Here is a 15,974-nt window from a genome sequence, read left to right on the forward strand (position 1 = left end):
GAACTCTGCCGAACCTCTGGTACCCACCATACATCAGGGAGATATGATAGCCTACCTACTAAGGCTGTGGGCTCTGGTTAAACAAACCCTGTACAGTGCATGTATGTGTATGTCATGTGCCATGTTATACAAAGGAGGTAACTGTGTGGTTCTTAGTGAACCTTCTGCTTATAGGGTATGCTGGGACTGTAGTTCAAGGGCTGCGGGTTTCCCATGCCTCTCCTGTGTGCATAAAGCAATTCTTATTTTTATATAAAATGAATATACTATAAAGCTGAGGGTAGCACGTTACATACCCACACACCGGTGACAGGCTATTTCAGGGGTGCTACATGCACTGAAGGGAAAAAGACAGCTTAAACTTACAGTAGACGTAAAGTAGAAGCAGAAGCGTAAAGTAGAAGCCCCTCTAGTGGCCGATCTTCTAACTGCAGCTATAAAACTGGAAATAACTTAGCAGCTTCCTTGCTACTGTTACAGTCTGTAGGTAACAGGGTAAGTAATGGGCCCCAGCAGTCTGTGGGTAGTAGGGTAAGTAAAAGGCCCTACAGCCTGGGGGTAGCAGGGTAAGAAACGGGCCCTACAACCTGGGGGTAGGGGGGTAAGTAACAGGCCCTAAAGCCTGGGGGTAGCAGGGTGTGTAAAGGGCCCTACAGTCTGGGGGTAGCAGGGTAAGTAACAGGCCCTACAGCCTGGGGGTAGCAGGGTGTGTAAAGGGCCCTACAGCCTGGGGGTAGCAGGGTAAGTAACGGGCCCTACAGCCTGGGGGTAGCAGGGTAAGTAATGGGCCCCAGCAGTCTGTGGGTAGCAGGGAAAGTAACAAGCCCTACAGCCTGGGGGTAACAGGGTAAGTAACGGGCCCTACAGCCTGGGGGTAGCAGGGTAAGTAACGGGCCCTACAGCCGGGGGGTAGCAGGGTAAGTAATGGGCCACACAGTCTGTGGGTAGCAGGATAAGTAACAAGCCCTACAGCCTGGGGGTAGCAGGGTAAGTATTGGGCCCTACAGCCTGGGGGTAACAGGGTAAGTAATGGGCCCCAGCAGTCTGTGAGTAGCAGGGTGTGTAAAGGGCCCTACAGCCTTGGGGTATAAGGGTAAGTAACGGGCCCTACAGGCTGGAGATAGCAGGGTAAGTAACAGGCCCTACAGCCTGGGGGCAGCAGGGTAAGTAACAGGCCCTACAGCCTGGGGGTATAAGGGTAAGTAACAGGCCCTGGGAAGGGGGCAGCAGGGTAAGTAATAGGCCCTGGCAGCCTGAGGGCAGCAGGGTAAGTAACAGGCCCTGGCAGCCTGGGGGCAGCAGGGTAAGTATCAGGCCCTGGCAGCCTGGGGGCAGCAGGGTAAGTATCAGGCCCTGGCAGCCTGTGGGTAACAGGGAAAATAAAAGCCCCCCCCCCCCCAGAGTTTTGTTGCATCACTAGGTGTGATATAAAGATATTCTGTTCTGATGTTAAACAAGATTCCTGTTCCTTTGTATCTGAGAGAAGTGGTGGGGCGACCCACTCATATGGGAAGAAGTTTATTCTGCTGACGATGCAGAAGTGATGAGGGGGGTGAGGTGGGGGCAGTGGGGGCAGAGAGTTATATTTGCACTGCACAGCTCTGCGGTCACAGAGAAACTGTATTTACAGATATGACACATTTACCTCCTCCTTTTTGACACCCGGTGATTGTAAATTTGCCAACATTGAATAAATGGTGTTTTGGTACAGTACTTACGTGTGTTTTATGGAAGCCCTACAGCAGGGCGGGGGGGGGCACTGTCCCACAGCAACCCCTATTTATACTGTAGAAGTTACCAAAAATCATAATTATAGATGCAAGAGGATTAAAAAACTTTATTATAGATATAATCGGTATGAAGAAGTGACCAATGAGAATGCTGATTCCCAGCACTGTGTCGGCCATCTTGCTGGTACCTTACATATAGAGATAATGATGGCATATTTCCCGTCATTATATGGCACAGGAATCAGACATGGGGATAAAGGGACAGACTTGTTCAGTGCTGGGAAACTGTGCTTATTGCTCCCAACTCCAATTGCAGGAACAGAGAACAGGGAGCCAGATTTACTCACATCAGCTGGGATTCTCATTGGGGGATTTCTTGCATTTTAAAGGGGGATTTGGGGGAAAGTTTTATTAGAATACAGCCCTGATGTTGCTGGACTACAGCTCTCAAACTTTACATTATTCTGGGATTTATAGTCCAGCAACGACTGAGTAAAGTTTGGTTGAGCCGTGCAGTGCTGCAGCTTTCAGCGGTTTACCCGTAATAATATGTTGGAGCAGGGGTCCTCAAACTTTTTAAACATGGGGCCAGTTTATGGTCCCACAGACTGTTAGGTGGCCGGACTGTAGTCCTCAAACTAGGCCCCGCCCCCACATCATCAAACTACGGGCCCAATCCTTGCTGCGTCCTCCGGCTTCCCCACTCCCAGCTGCGCCCTCTGGCTCCCTGCTCCCCCGCTCTGTCCTCCGACTCCCCGCTCCCCCACTCCCTGCTGCGCCCTCCAACTCCCTGCACCCCCACTCCGTCCTCCGACTCCCTGCTCCCCCGCTCTGTCCTCCAACTCCCTGCTCCCCCGCTTTGTCCTCCGACTCCCCACTTCCCCACTCCCTGCTGCGTCCTCTGGCTCCCTGCTCCCCCACTCCGCCCTCCGATTCCCCGCTCCGTCCTCCGACTCCCTGCTCCGTCCTCCGACTCACCACTCCCCCACTCCCTGCTGCGCCCTCCGACTCCCCGCTCCGTCCTCTGACTCCTCGCTCCCCCACTCCCTGCTGCGCCCTCCGGCTCCCTGCTCCCCCGCTCCGTCCTCTGGCTCCCTGCTTCCCCGATATGTCCTCCGACTCCCCACTCCCTGCTGCGTCCTCTGGCTCCCTGCTCCCCCACTCCGTCCTCTGGCTCCCTGCTCCCCGCTCTGTCCTCCAACTCCCTGCTCCCCCGCTTTGTCCTCCGACTCCCCACTTCCCCACTCCCTGCTGCGTCCTCTGGCTCCCTGCTCCCCCACTCCGTCCTCCAACTCCCTGCTCCCCCACTCCGCCCTCCGACTCCCTGCTCCGTCCTCCGACTCACCACTCCCCCACTCCCTGCTGCGCCCTCCGACTCCCCGCTCCGTCCTCTGACTCCTCGCTCCCCCACTCCCTGCTGCGCCCTCCGTCTCCCTGCTCCCCCGCTCCGTCCTCTGGCTCCCTGCTTCCCCGATATGTCCTCCGACTCCCCACTCCCTGCTGCGTCCTCTGGCTCCCTGCTCCCCCACTCCGTCCTCCAACTCCCTGCTCCGTCCTTCGACTCCCCGCTCCCCCACTCCCTGCTGCGCCCTCCGGTTCCCTGCTCCCTCGCTCTGTCCTCTGGCTCCCTGCTCCCCTGCTCTGTCCTCCAACTCCCTGCTCCCCCGCTCCGTCCTCCAACTCCCTGCTCCCCTGCTCCGTCCTCCAACTCCCTGCTCCCCTGCTCCGTCCTCCAACTCCCTGCTCCCCCGCTCCGTCCTCCAACTCCCTGCTCCCCCGCTCCGTCCTCCAACTCCCTGCTCCCCCGCTCCGTCCTCCATCTCCCTGCTCCCCCGCTCCGTCCTCCAACTCCCTGCTCCCCCGCTCCGTCCCCTGGCTCCCTGCCCCCATGCTCCGTCCTCCGGCTCCCTGCTCCCCTGCTTTGTCCTTCAACTCCCTGCTCCAGGTTAATTTCCTTGGGGGGCCGGCCCGTGGGCCATAGTTTGAGGATCCCTGTGTTGGAAAATGCAGTAACTGACTACCATTTTGGCACATTTAAGGCAAAACATGCCAATTAATCACAAACTAAGACTCCACTCTGCTGCAGCAGCTTTACCTGGGCTGCCATCAGAGATTCCCTGTCCCGGCTACTCACTGAGTCCCAGGTGCTGTAGCCCTGGTCTGGCTGCTCTGACTGCTTTACTTGCTCCAGCCTCAAGTAGTCTTCCTCATCATTTGTCTCTGGAACCTCCATGAGTTCACTCTGGGGCAACTGCATTAAACGCCTCATGTGCTCCTCCTTCAGCAGATCCAAGCAGAGGTATCCCTGGTCGGACTGCGGGGAGGAGTCGTTTTCAATTCCGGGTACAGTCGGATCTTGCAGAGGGTTCAAGTGGAGATCCTGCCTACAGATTTGTCCCTCCATTAGGATAGGCTGCCATGTTTGCACACTCAGGCCTCCTTCCTGTATACAGGGTTGGATCTGAAGGCTTGATGGCCCTTGTGCAATGACAGGGTCCGTTACCATGGAAGCGATTGGCTTATTAATAACGGGGTTCACCGTGGAGATGGAACGACTGGGAACCTTCACAAGTGGATTAAGCCTCTGTGTAAGACCCTCAATAATCTCCTCCTCTTCACTGTCAGACTCCGCTGCCTCGCTGGTCAAACACTGGTTCCGGAACCAGTCCGGATGCTTCTCCTGCCAGACCCGACACTTGCTCACCGCTTTCATCAAGATGTCATAACTCAGGGTTTCCTCCTGCGGGACAGTGAACTCCCCTCCGGGGCGAATCCGTTCTTGTCTCTGGATCCTGAAGAAGACGTCCTGTAGCTTGTGAGGGAGGCAGTACTTGGGGCAGACTTTAAACAACGAGGGGATGTCGTCGCCGCTGGTCAGGTCGCCGAAATAAACCACCACGTAGCGGTCGTGTATCCTCGTTTCAAAGTCCGGGATGATCACGTTGAGGGCGCAGGAGAAGAGGTCCCCCTGGTCGCCCGAAAAAAACTTGCTGTCTTCCCTCAGCCTCACCTTGTTCTTTCCATAACTTTGCCTGGCTAGCCATTTCTCTTGCGCCCCCCGGGAACACAGAAGCAAGATCGTCCCATTCACTCTCTCGATCTCGGACTTCTGACGGCTCAGCCAGGTCGTGGCGCCGGCAAGTCCAATGTTATTAACCTGACATCGGTCCAGTACCACCTCCATTCCCCAAGCGTCCCGCAGGAAATCTGCAAACTTGATCACCACGTCCACATACCGGCGGCTGTCTGCAGAATACACCAACCAAACCTTCTTCACGGTGGGTTCCGGAGGTTCCGGAGGTTTTGGAGGTTTTGGGCCCGGATCTGCAAAGGCAGAAGGAATAATAAATATAAAGGGATGGGTCACATGAATAAAAATGCACAAAACTAAAAAGCTCCATTTATTTCCTGCCACTGGGTTAGGTTATTATGGAACACAGTAATTAACCATCAACCAGGGAAATGTATGAATCACAACAAGAAAACACTTTCCTGGACCAGGGGTTGGTACTGTAGCAAGAGAAAAGAAAGAAGTATTAGTGAATATTGCATTTCTTCATGTTAGTAGCCAATTGAACCTGTTTGCTAGCCTGCTGCCCTATGGCTGTATTTAAAAGAAAACTAAAGCTCAACAAACACTTGGTCTAGACATGTTACACCAGGGGTGCCCAGACTTAGTCCCCCTGGAATCTACTTATGACTCCTCCCCCCAGACGCAGCGTACATACGCATTCCCATTAAACGCACTTCCGCACCCCCGGCTTTACGCGGTCAACTAGAAATTCACAGAGGATTTACTGGTGGTCCGCGATCGCCGTATTGGCCACCCCTGTGTTACACTGTATGTTTTGGGCTACTGTAACAGCCCAAGGCCACCAAAGCCCCTTTGCAATGACGATCTTATAATCCCCCCATCTTCTTTTCTGCTGATTTCCAGCACATGCTCTGGGCTACTACCACTTACCTGAGCTTAGGGACTATATACAATATATATACAATATAACAGTCACAATATAAAGCAGATAAGTAATTAATCAAGAATCACAATGCATTCTGCACTAATCATTAGTCCTGAAGCATCAGCTACTGTGATACGTTGCATAGCTTTATAATTGCTTTCCAACAGCAGCCCACTGAGCATGGGCAATGCCACTGACATACAAAAAAAGTCCTAATAAGATCCAAGATGCGGGAGCTGCTGGGGCACCAATGAAGTCCTTACTGTTACAGGGCTGCTGAACCTCTCGGATGATACAGTATATAAAATACAGAATTTCTAGTCAGATTCAAGTATCATGTACACTACGGACATTGTCTGTACTATTTGCTCACACAGAGTAGGCTGATCCAACTATCTGTCTGAACAGCTTTTTCATTTATCCCTGTAGAGACCCCCATAAGCCCTGTGGTTGATCTGCAATAAGTAGCTGCATACTCTGATCCTCAGGAAGATCTGATTTTCTACCTTGGATCAAGTATTTCACATTAAAAATGAGAGTTGTGTATGCTCTATGTATGACTGGCAATTAACATTGTCCCTAAATGCCCATCTACGGTGATATGAGGAGCCTCAACAGCTTCATAGAGAGAAACAGAACACAGTACTTACAGTCTGCCCTATTCAGGCAAATAATGATAATGGGTGCAAGGAGGATGATAAAAGCCGCAGGTATGAAGAACAAACGCAGCCGTTTGTTGGGCATTGGAGCTGTTGAGACACATTGATAAACAAGATTAGTCAAACCCCAAAATGCCCGCACAATAAAATCTCTATTCATTTTGATACGAAAAAGTTCAGGCTTTTTTCCGTCCAGTGTTATTTGAAAGGGACACAAATCCTTCATATAAATCACCAATTCTTGTATAAAATAACCGTCAGGCCTGTTACTTCTTCTCGAGATTACACCTTGTTTTGATGAGGTGCAGATAACAGGGATTTCTCACTTACCAGGCTCGGACGTGCTACACTGCGGGAAGTGTTTATAGCGGATGCAGTCGGTTTTGCAGGTTGGCAGGACGGCCCATACCTAGAACGAGAGCAAGTCACCGTTAGCACAAATTCTCCAACAGACGTGACCCTATTTGCCTTTATTGCAACAGAAAGAGTTAAAAGCAGAACCCATTGATACCCAGCACCTCTATTTATGGCCTGTTGGGGAGCCCTGTCCCCTTGGCCATCCCGCGGTAAAGGGCATACTAAGCTATTTGGTGCCTTTATGAAGCTTGCAGTACACACATTTTCTAGATAATTAGATACTTCACCTCAATATAATACCAGCAGAGGGGGTGGGCAGCCAGGCCGGTGAAGGTGTGATTCAAACGTCCGGAGCATTTAGCCTGTAAAGACAAATCAGCATTACACCCATTAACTATATTAACAGGGGTATTTACAACATGGAAGCCAGGGTGCAGAGCATGAAAAAGGGTGAAAACCACCATTTCTTTTCAGTCTGCCTTCCACGCTTGTTAAATTGGCGCACCTCATGAATACAGTGCTGCTGAACATAGGCAGTTTGGTATTCATGGGGTCGGCTGCAGGCCCCTGTGCTCCAAAATGAAGCAGAGACCTGTGGCCGACCCTATGAATACCGCACTGCCTATGTTCACCCGCACTGTATTCATGAGGGATGATGGGGGGGCAAAGATAGGAATTCTCCCTTCTGCCCCCAACCCTGTTCGTCATTGAGAGGGAGACTACTGGGCAGTTTTGGCTGCTGATATTACACTGTAATCAAACATCAGAAGAGCAGACGGTGCTATTGCTGCAGGTGTTTAGTTAATCAGCTCCAATCCCATTAGCAAAGAATAGAGAGATCCTTCATGAGCCATGGAGCTCTGCCGAAAAAAACGTAATTAAAGATGCAGTAAAATTCACCAATGAGAATTCTTCTGACCACAAACTTCCTTATAAATGCAAAAAAAATGTACCCATTGAGACTACTGATTCCCAGCACTATGCCAGCCATCTTGCTGTTCTCGATATAGATGATAATTATAATCCTTTATTATATGAAACTGTAATCAGACATGGGGATAAAGGGACAGACTTGTTCAGTGCTGGGAAACTGTGCTTATTGCTCCCAACTCCAATTGCAGGAACAGAGAACAGGGAGCCGGATTTAATCACATCAGCTGGGATTCTCATTGGGGGATTTTTTTGCATTTGAAATCAGCTGGCTGTGGAGACTTGGGGAATATTGTGCAATATTGCTTTAAGAATACAACCTTGATGTTGTTGGACTACAGCTCCCAGCATGCCTCAGCCTTCAGTCCAGCAAAAACGAAATAAAATTGGGTTGAGCAGTGCAGCAGGGTTTACATCCCCTTTAATTGTTCAGTGGGGCGTTCCTTTGGTTGCACTTACCGGATGTAGCTCTACGAGGTGCTGTGGGGTTCTAAGCGAAACAACCACAGTGTTCTTGACTAGAATCCTGTAGTCGCAAGAGTCGCTCCTGCTGTCAAAACTCACAATGAGGTCGTCGTCGACGTCTTTCTCAGCACTAATGTCGGGATACCAGCAGTCTCCTGGGGGGGGGGGGGGAGAGTCATATAATAATATTACAGAATAATGATGTCAAGTGCCTGAAAGGGTTCTTCATAGACATGCACATTGCTGCTTTACTACTAACAGGCTGGATACCCCTGCTGAGCCACTAATTAGCCTGCTGACCTCACTATAAGGCAGTGATCCCCAACCAGTGGCTCCGGGGCAACATGTTGCTCCCCAACCCCTTGGGTGTTGCTCTCAGTGCCCCCAAACCAGGGAGTTATTTTTGAATTCCTGACTTGGGGGCAAGTTTTGGTTGAATAAAAACAAGATTTCCAACCAAATAAAGCCCCCTGTAAGCTGATAGGGTGCATAGAGGCTGCCTAATAGCCAATCACAGCCCTTATTTGGCTCCTCCATGAACGTTTATGGTGCTTGTGTTGCTCCCCAAGTCTTTTTACATTTGACTGTGACTCACGAGTAAGAAAGGTTGGGGACCCCCTGCTATAAGGCAAGTAGAGAACTGAAAAACTTACCGTGCTGGCAGCAAGTCTTCGTTTTGCTCATCAGTTTGTCATGGCACCCTGTAAAAAGTTTTTGCTGCTATTAATGAGTTTTAACTCTCTCAGAGAGGTGCTGGTAACTCAAATTCTTTTATGGGATTGCCTACTGAATGTTTCCTCCACAGAAAGATGCAGATAACAAGCATAAAGACCAGGGGGAAAGGTGGTTTTACAATCAGAAAAGGAAGGAGCTTGTCACTGTAAGGGCACTAAGGTCAAAGAATTATTTTCTTGGAAGCTTATAAGTAAGGGCACAGTATATATACAGTGGCTTGCAAAAGTATTCGGCCCCCTTGAACTTTTCCACATTTTGTCACATTACAGCCACAAACATGAATCAATTTTATTGGAATTCCACGTGAAAGACCAATACAAAGTGGGGTACACGTGAGAAAATCATACATGGTCCCAAACATTTTTTACAAATAAATAACTGCAAAGTGGGGTGTGCGTAATTATTCAGCCCCCTTTGGTCTGAGTGCAGTCAGTTGCCCATAGACATTGCCTGATGAGTGCTAATGACTAAATAGAGTGCCCCTGTGTGTAATCTAATGTCAGTACAAATACAGCTGCTCTGTGACGGCCTCAGAGGTTGTCTAAGAGAATATTGGGAGCAACAACACCATGAAGTCCAAAGAACACACCAGACAGGTCAGGGATAAAGTTATTGAGAAATTTAAAGCAGGCTTAGGCTACAAAAAGATTTCCAAAGCCTTGAACATCCCACGGAGCACTGTTCCACCGATCATTCAGAAATGGAAGGAGTATGGCACAACTGTAACCCTACCAAGGCACGGCCGTCCCCCTAAACTCACAGGCCGAACAAGGAGAGCGCTGATCAGAAATGCAGCCAAGAGGCCCATGGTGACTCTGGGGGAGCTGCAGAGATCTACAGCTCAGGTGGGGGAATCTGTCCAACAACTATTAGTCGTGCACTGCACAAAGTTGGCCTTTATGGAAGAGTGGCAAGAAGAAAGCCATTGTTAACAGAAAACCATAAGAAGTCCCGTTTGCAGTTTGCCACAAGCCATGTGGGGGACACAGCAAACATGTGGGAGAAGGGGCTCTGGTCAGATGAGACCAAAATGGAACTTTTTGGCCAAAATGCAAAACGCTATGTGTGGCGGAAAACTAACACTGCACATCACTCTGAACCCACCATCCCCACTGTCACATATGGGGGGGCAGCATCATGCTCTGGGGGGGGCTTCTCTTCAGCAGGGACAGGGAAGCTGCTCAGAGTTGATGGGAAGATGGATGGAGCCAAATACAGGGCAATCTTGGAAGAAAACCTCTTGGAGTCTGCAAAAGACTTGAGACTGGGGCGGAGGTTCACCTTCCAGCAGGACAACGACCCTAAACATAAAGCCAGGGCAACAATGGAATGGTTTAAACCAAAACATATCCATGTGTTAGAATGGCCCAATCACAGTCCAGATCTAAATCCAATGGAGAATCTGTGGCAAGATCTGAAAACTGCTGTTCCCAAAGGCTGTCCATCTAATCTGACTGAGCTGGAGCTGTTTTGCAAAGAAGAATGGGCAAGGATTTCAGTCTGTAGATGTGCAAAAGCCTGGCAGCTGGAATTGCAGCAAAAGGGGGTTCTACAAAGTATTGACTCAGGGGGCTGAATAATTACGCACACCCCACTTTGCACTTATTTATTTGTAAAAATGTTTGGAATCATGTATGATTTTCCTTCCACTTCTCACGTGTACACCACTTTGTATTGGTCTTTCATGTGGAATTCCAATAAAATTGATTCATGTTTGTGGCTGTAATGTGACAAAATGTGGAAAAGTTCAAGGGGGCCGAATATTTTTGCAAGCCACTGTATATATGAATATGTATAGTGTGTATGAATCGGTTAGTGTGGCCGGCGTATAGGCCAGGAAAGCGGAAAAATGACTTACCTGGTACAGTGATAAACGTCTCTTTACTGTTTCTAAGACTGGAGTTAACGAGCCTGGGCAGGTGCTGGACTGTCACGTCATATGTCTGGTCGGGATCTACCTCAAAGCTGCTGTACACAAACCGCCACTGAAATGAAGGAAGAGAGAGGATGCTTTGCCTGGCAGGCCTGTATAATGGAAAGGGTTCTGGCAAATACTAGAGGGGCTGCTCTGAGATGCCACAGTCAGTCACTATTTATTGGGCTGGGGGGGCTGTTTGTGTCTCTGGGTACTGGGAATGCCAGGGGGGCTGTAAGGTGCCACAGACAGTCACTATTTATTGGGCTGGGGGGGCTGTTTGTGCCTCTGGGTACTGGGAATGCCAGGGGGGCTGTAAGGTGCCACAGACAGTCACTATTTATTGGGCTTGGGGGGGCTGTTTGTGCCTCTGGGTACTGGGAATGCCAGGGGGGCTGTAAGGTGCCACAGACAGCCACTATTTATTGGGCTGGGGGGGCTGTTTGTGCCTCTGGGTACTGGGAATGCCAGGGGGGCTGTAAGGTGCCACAGACAGTCACTATTTATTGGGCTGGGGGGGCTGTTTGTGCCTCTGGGTACTGGGAATGCCAGGGGGGCTGTAAGGTGCCACAGCCAGTCACTATTTATTGGGCTGGGGGGGGGCTGTTTGTGCCTCTGGGTACTGGGAATGCCAGGGGGGCTGTAAGGTGCCACAGCCAGTCACTATTTATTGGGCTGGGGGGGGGCTGTTTGTGCCTCTGGGTACTGGGAATGCCAGGGGGGCTGTAAGGTGCCACAGACAGTCACTATTTATTGGGCTGGGGGGGCTGTTTGTGCCTCTGGGTACTGGGAATGCCAGGGGGGCTGTAAGGTGCCACAGACAGTCGCTATTTATTGGGCTGGGGGGGGGGCTGTTTGTGCCTCTGGGTACTGGGAATGCCAGGGGGGCTGTAAGGTGCCACAGACAGTCACTATTTATTGGGCTGGGGGGGCTGTTTGGGCCTCTGTGTAGTTGGAAGGCCAGGGCCTATTCTGAATCCCAGTCCTGACCTGCTGGTATAGACATTATCCAGCCTGAAAGTCACTGGCTGCTTCCTAAACCTGCCCCCCCCCCCGTACTGGCCCCTCCTCTAACATACCCCCCTGCTCATATAAATGATCAGCCAAAACCCCCACTTTGTGGTATATGCAGACTTTTTTGTTGGGGGAAATTTGGTCTAAACTGGGGCAATTGGGGGGTATACGTCCTTAAGGTGGCCATACACGAGCCGAATTAGCCTACATTTTCCCGATATCGCCCACCCGTAGGTGGGGATATCGGGAGAAGATCCGCTCGCTTGGCGACCTTGCCAAGCAAGTGGATCTTAACGTGTATGGGCACCTTTACTCTCGGTCACGACTTGTTCCCTAACCCATTCTTTGAGTTCTGCCTGCTGTCTCCCTTCTCTTTACTCCCATCATCCTCCCCTCCCCACAATACCTTTTCCTATTCTAACAGAACCCATTCCAGCCTCCCATTCCCCCGTCCCTCTCCAACCCACTTACTGGCTGATTGTCAGACATCAGCTGCCCGGGGAACTGGCTTTCAAACTGCAGTTGGATGCACAGATGCTGATTGGTGCTGCGCTGCATCACTGACACTTCCGCCCCCAACAGGCCCAGGATACTGGCTGTGAAACAGAACCGGTGAGCCCAAATGAGAGAAAAACAATAAATAAGCAATAAGCAAAAACGTCCTGCAATATGAAATACAGGCAAGCAGAGTAAGAGTCATTCATTCAATAGACCATTTCACCAACTCCAAATTGCAGGTTCTGCTACTTTTAGAGTGCACAAATATTGACATTACATCTGTTCAGGCTCACAACTCATAGGGACCCTGGCACCCCCCCCACTATAGTTCCAGGGGTACCCAGGGCACAAATAAGCACTCACCCCAAATCCCCCCCTAACTGGCCTTCAGGCTGGGCCCCCTTAGCCCATAACAAGGTTACAGATATATAGAAACATTGGGGTAACAGTCACCCCGCTATAGTTCCAGGGGTACCCAGGGCACAAATAAGCACTCACCCCAAATCCCCCCCTAACTGGCCTTCAGGCTGGGCCCCCTTAGCCCATAACAAGGTTACATATGTATAGAAACATTGGGGTAACAGTCACCCCGCTATAGTTCCAGGGGTACCCAGGGCACAAATAAGCACTCACCCCAAATCCCCCCCTAACTGGCCTTCAGGCTGGGCCCCCTTAGCCCATAACAAGGTTACAGATATATAGAAACATTGGGGTAACAGTCACCCCGCTATAGTTCCAGGGGTACCCAGGACACAAATAAGCACTCACCCCAAATCCCCCCCTAACTGGCCTTCAGGCTGGGCCCCCTTAGCCCACAACAAGGTTACAGATATATAGAAACATTGGGGTAACAGTCACCCCGCTATAGTTCCAGGGGTACTCAGGGCACAAATAAGCACTGACCCACACCATGATTCTGCCTCAACTACATTACCCAGCATCCACAGAGAGCAGTCTGTTGGGGGTTGCACACACTGGATATTACACTGAACTTAACACCCCAACATTTCCCCTTTATATGACACTCACCATCGGGGGCCACCGTCCATTTGATTTGAAGCACCGGAACATGGTCCCCCGACTCTTTCTCCCCTATCACAAGACGGACTTCCAAGTCGGAGGGAGCAGCAGGAGTCCATGGACGTGGGTGGATCCAGCTGCTGTCCATGCAATTGCCTGGCAGAGAAAAGGTTAATTAATTTGGCTCCCAGTCACAGGCCAGGGGCCCAGTCTCTGAGCTACGGGTCTTAAAGGGACACTAACGGATAAAAAAATGCAAAACATGAAAGAGTGAAATCACTTACTGTTCAGAACTGAGCAACTGACCCCCTGAAAAGCAAAGATAAAAGAGAAATTAGAGCAAATCCCCCAGCACAGGGTATTTAGTCATATAAAAAAATGAATAGAAATCTGTGGCTAGTAATGCAGTGACTGAGTGGCCCATACATCTCCAGGTTGGGCAAATTGGCCAATTTCAATACTTGCCCATGACCTATGCAGGTATATCACCTTGAGGGTCACTATGAAACAGAACCCACCAGTATTATCAATAAAAGAGAAATTTAAATTAAGCTTTTGTAAGTTAATTGTAAGTTATTGATAGTTGGGATCAAGTACAGGTACTGTTTTATTATTACAGAGAAAAAGGAATCATTTAACCATTAAATAAACCCAATAGGGCTGTTCTGCCCCCAATAAGGGGTAATTATATCTTAGTTGGGATCAAGTACAGGTACTGTTTTATTATTACAGAGAAAAGGGAATCATTTAACCATTAAATAAACCCAATAGGGCTGTTCTGCCCCAATAAGGGGTAATTATATCTTAGTTGGGATCAAGTACAGGTACTGTTTTATTATTACAGAGAAAAGGGAATCATTTAACCATGAAATAAACCCAATAGGGCTGTTCTGCCCCAATAAGGGGTAATTATATCTTAGTTGGGATCAAGTACAGGTACTGTTTTATTACTACAGAGAAAAAGAAAATCAATTTTAAAAATCAAAATTATTTTATTAAAATGGAGTTTCTGTAATTCGGAGCTTTCTGGATAATGGGTTTCCGGACAACGGATCCCATACCTGTAATTGCTACCGAAACAGGATCAGCCTGGTGGTTTATGTTCACTACTACTGCTATTCTGACTCCTGAAACAGATGTAGCCCATTAAGAGACCTGTAGTGGAACTAATATCTGCTACATTGTTTCAAGAGTCAGAACTAGAGAGCACATAAGGACAGACAGGCAGGGGTTTCTGCTGCATTCAAAAATCAGGTAGAGGAGACATCTAGTGATCTTCAGCCTCATTATGGCTGTCTGTGTGCCCCCAGCCCAGCGTGTAAGTAAATAAGTCATGTATTTGTCAATGATTGTGTTTTGTTAATGGATAATGATATCAGCGCTCATAACAGTATTGGTGGCCAAGTTAAAGGGCAACTCCCGTGCCCCCGGCATCCCCTACTCCCGCGCCCCCGGCATCCCCTACTCCCGCGCCCCCGGCATCCCCTACTCCCGCGCCCCCGGCATCCGCTACTCCCGCGCCCCCGGCATCCCCTACTCCCGCGCCCCCGGCATCCGCTACTCCCGCGCCCCCGGCATCCCCTACTCCCGCGCTCCCGGCATCCCTACTCCCGCGCCCCCGGCATCCCCTACTCCCGCGCCCCCGGCATCCCCTACTCCCGCGCCCCCGGCATCCCCTACTCCCGCGCCCCCGGCATCACCTACTCCCGCGCCCCCGGCATCACCTACTCCCGCGCCCCCGGCATCCCCTACTCCCGCGCCCCCGGCATCACCGCCCCTTACTGACTTATCCAGGCTTAATGCAATGCTCCTTATGGAACAGGTATGGAGCCTGTTATCCAGAACAATCATGACTGTGGTTTTCTGGATAAGGGATCTTCCCATAATTTGGACTGCCATACCATAAGTCTACTTAAAAGTGCTCTGAATTCATTTTGGCTATGACCTCATGTCTGGAGTTACTGGAGTTCTCCTTATCCATGTCTGTAGTGATCTTCCCGGTGTGTCTGGGGTTAATGCAGTGCTCAATATCCATTTGGTACAGTTGCTGGTACAATCACCCTTCCCCTATGTTATAAACCAATAACAGCTGTAGTGCCACAGGTCGGACACCTTTGCTTTATGCCCCCCCTGCCCCCACACACACACCCATTAATATTGCCATGGCAACGGGAACCCACCTGCTACAGGTGAAGCTTTAGCTGCCAAACTACAACTCCCAGCATCCCTACCTGAAGCCTTGAGAGTTGAATTCAGTGTGGCGGCCCCAATATCTGCGGTACTTACCGGCAGGGAGCAATTAGAGTCCGACTCAAGTATTTCAAACCCATGGGAGGTAGAGGTAAGGGCACCCAGGCACAGGGTGAGGGCCAGTAGGTGCCCGGCAATGCCCCCAGCAGCCATGAGCACCGGGCACAGCAGAACAGCGCACAACTCCGACCCCTCCGACCCCTCAGCGTTTCCTCATTCACAGGTTGGGCGGGGAACCTACAAATCCCCACAGGCGCCCGCCGGCCAATCACAATTTGAGACTGAGCTTGGGCGGAGCCATGTATGCAAATATAAAGCTGAACTTCAGGGAAGCAAATGCGCTGGGAAGTCCCCGAAATGAGGGGAGCCGTGATTGGCTGGGAGCTCCGGGCTGCGGGGAGTGGGTGTGGCCTCCCTACTCGTCATGTTACTGTCTGAGCGC

General features: G+C 50.4%; 1 protein-coding gene across 1 annotated transcript; it reads right to left on the reverse strand.

The window, feature by feature from the left end:
* Nucleotides 1-3,580: 3,580 nt before the first annotated feature.
* Nucleotides 3,581-15,771, reverse strand: il17ra (interleukin 17 receptor A). The gene is made up of 11 exons (XM_031898596.1): nt 15,569-15,771; nt 13,567-13,591; nt 13,292-13,438; nt 12,236-12,360; nt 10,694-10,820; nt 8,754-8,801; nt 8,095-8,255; nt 6,993-7,067; nt 6,679-6,757; nt 6,340-6,438; nt 3,581-5,054 (listed from the first exon to the last, which is right to left on the reverse strand). The coding sequence occupies exons 1-11, from the start codon at nt 15,683-15,685 to the stop codon at nt 3,784-3,786; spliced, it is 2,274 nt and encodes a 757-aa protein (XP_031754456.1). The 5' UTR covers nt 15,686-15,771; the 3' UTR covers nt 3,581-3,783.
* Between the last annotated feature and the right edge of the window lie 203 nt (nt 15,772-15,974).

This window comes from Xenopus tropicalis, chromosome 3 (genome assembly GCF_000004195.4).
Source record: "Xenopus tropicalis strain Nigerian chromosome 3, UCB_Xtro_10.0, whole genome shotgun sequence".
Lineage (NCBI taxonomy): Eukaryota > Metazoa > Chordata > Amphibia > Anura > Pipidae > Xenopus > Xenopus tropicalis.

Bases quoted from the DNA above. Each gene is read 5' to 3' on its own strand.
- il17ra (XM_031898596.1), bottom strand. From the start codon at position 15,685: ATGGCTGCTGGGGGCATTGCCGGGCACCTACTGGCCCTCACCCTGTGC. The intron at 12,361-13,291 runs GTGAGTGTCATA...TCTGTTTCACAG, and splicing joins ATGGACGGTGGCCCCCGATG to CCAGTATCCTGGGCCTGTTG. The intron at 6,439-6,678 runs GTAAGTGAGAAA...GTGTCTCAACAG, and splicing joins GTGTAGCACGTCCGAGCCTG to CTCCAATGCCCAACAAACGG.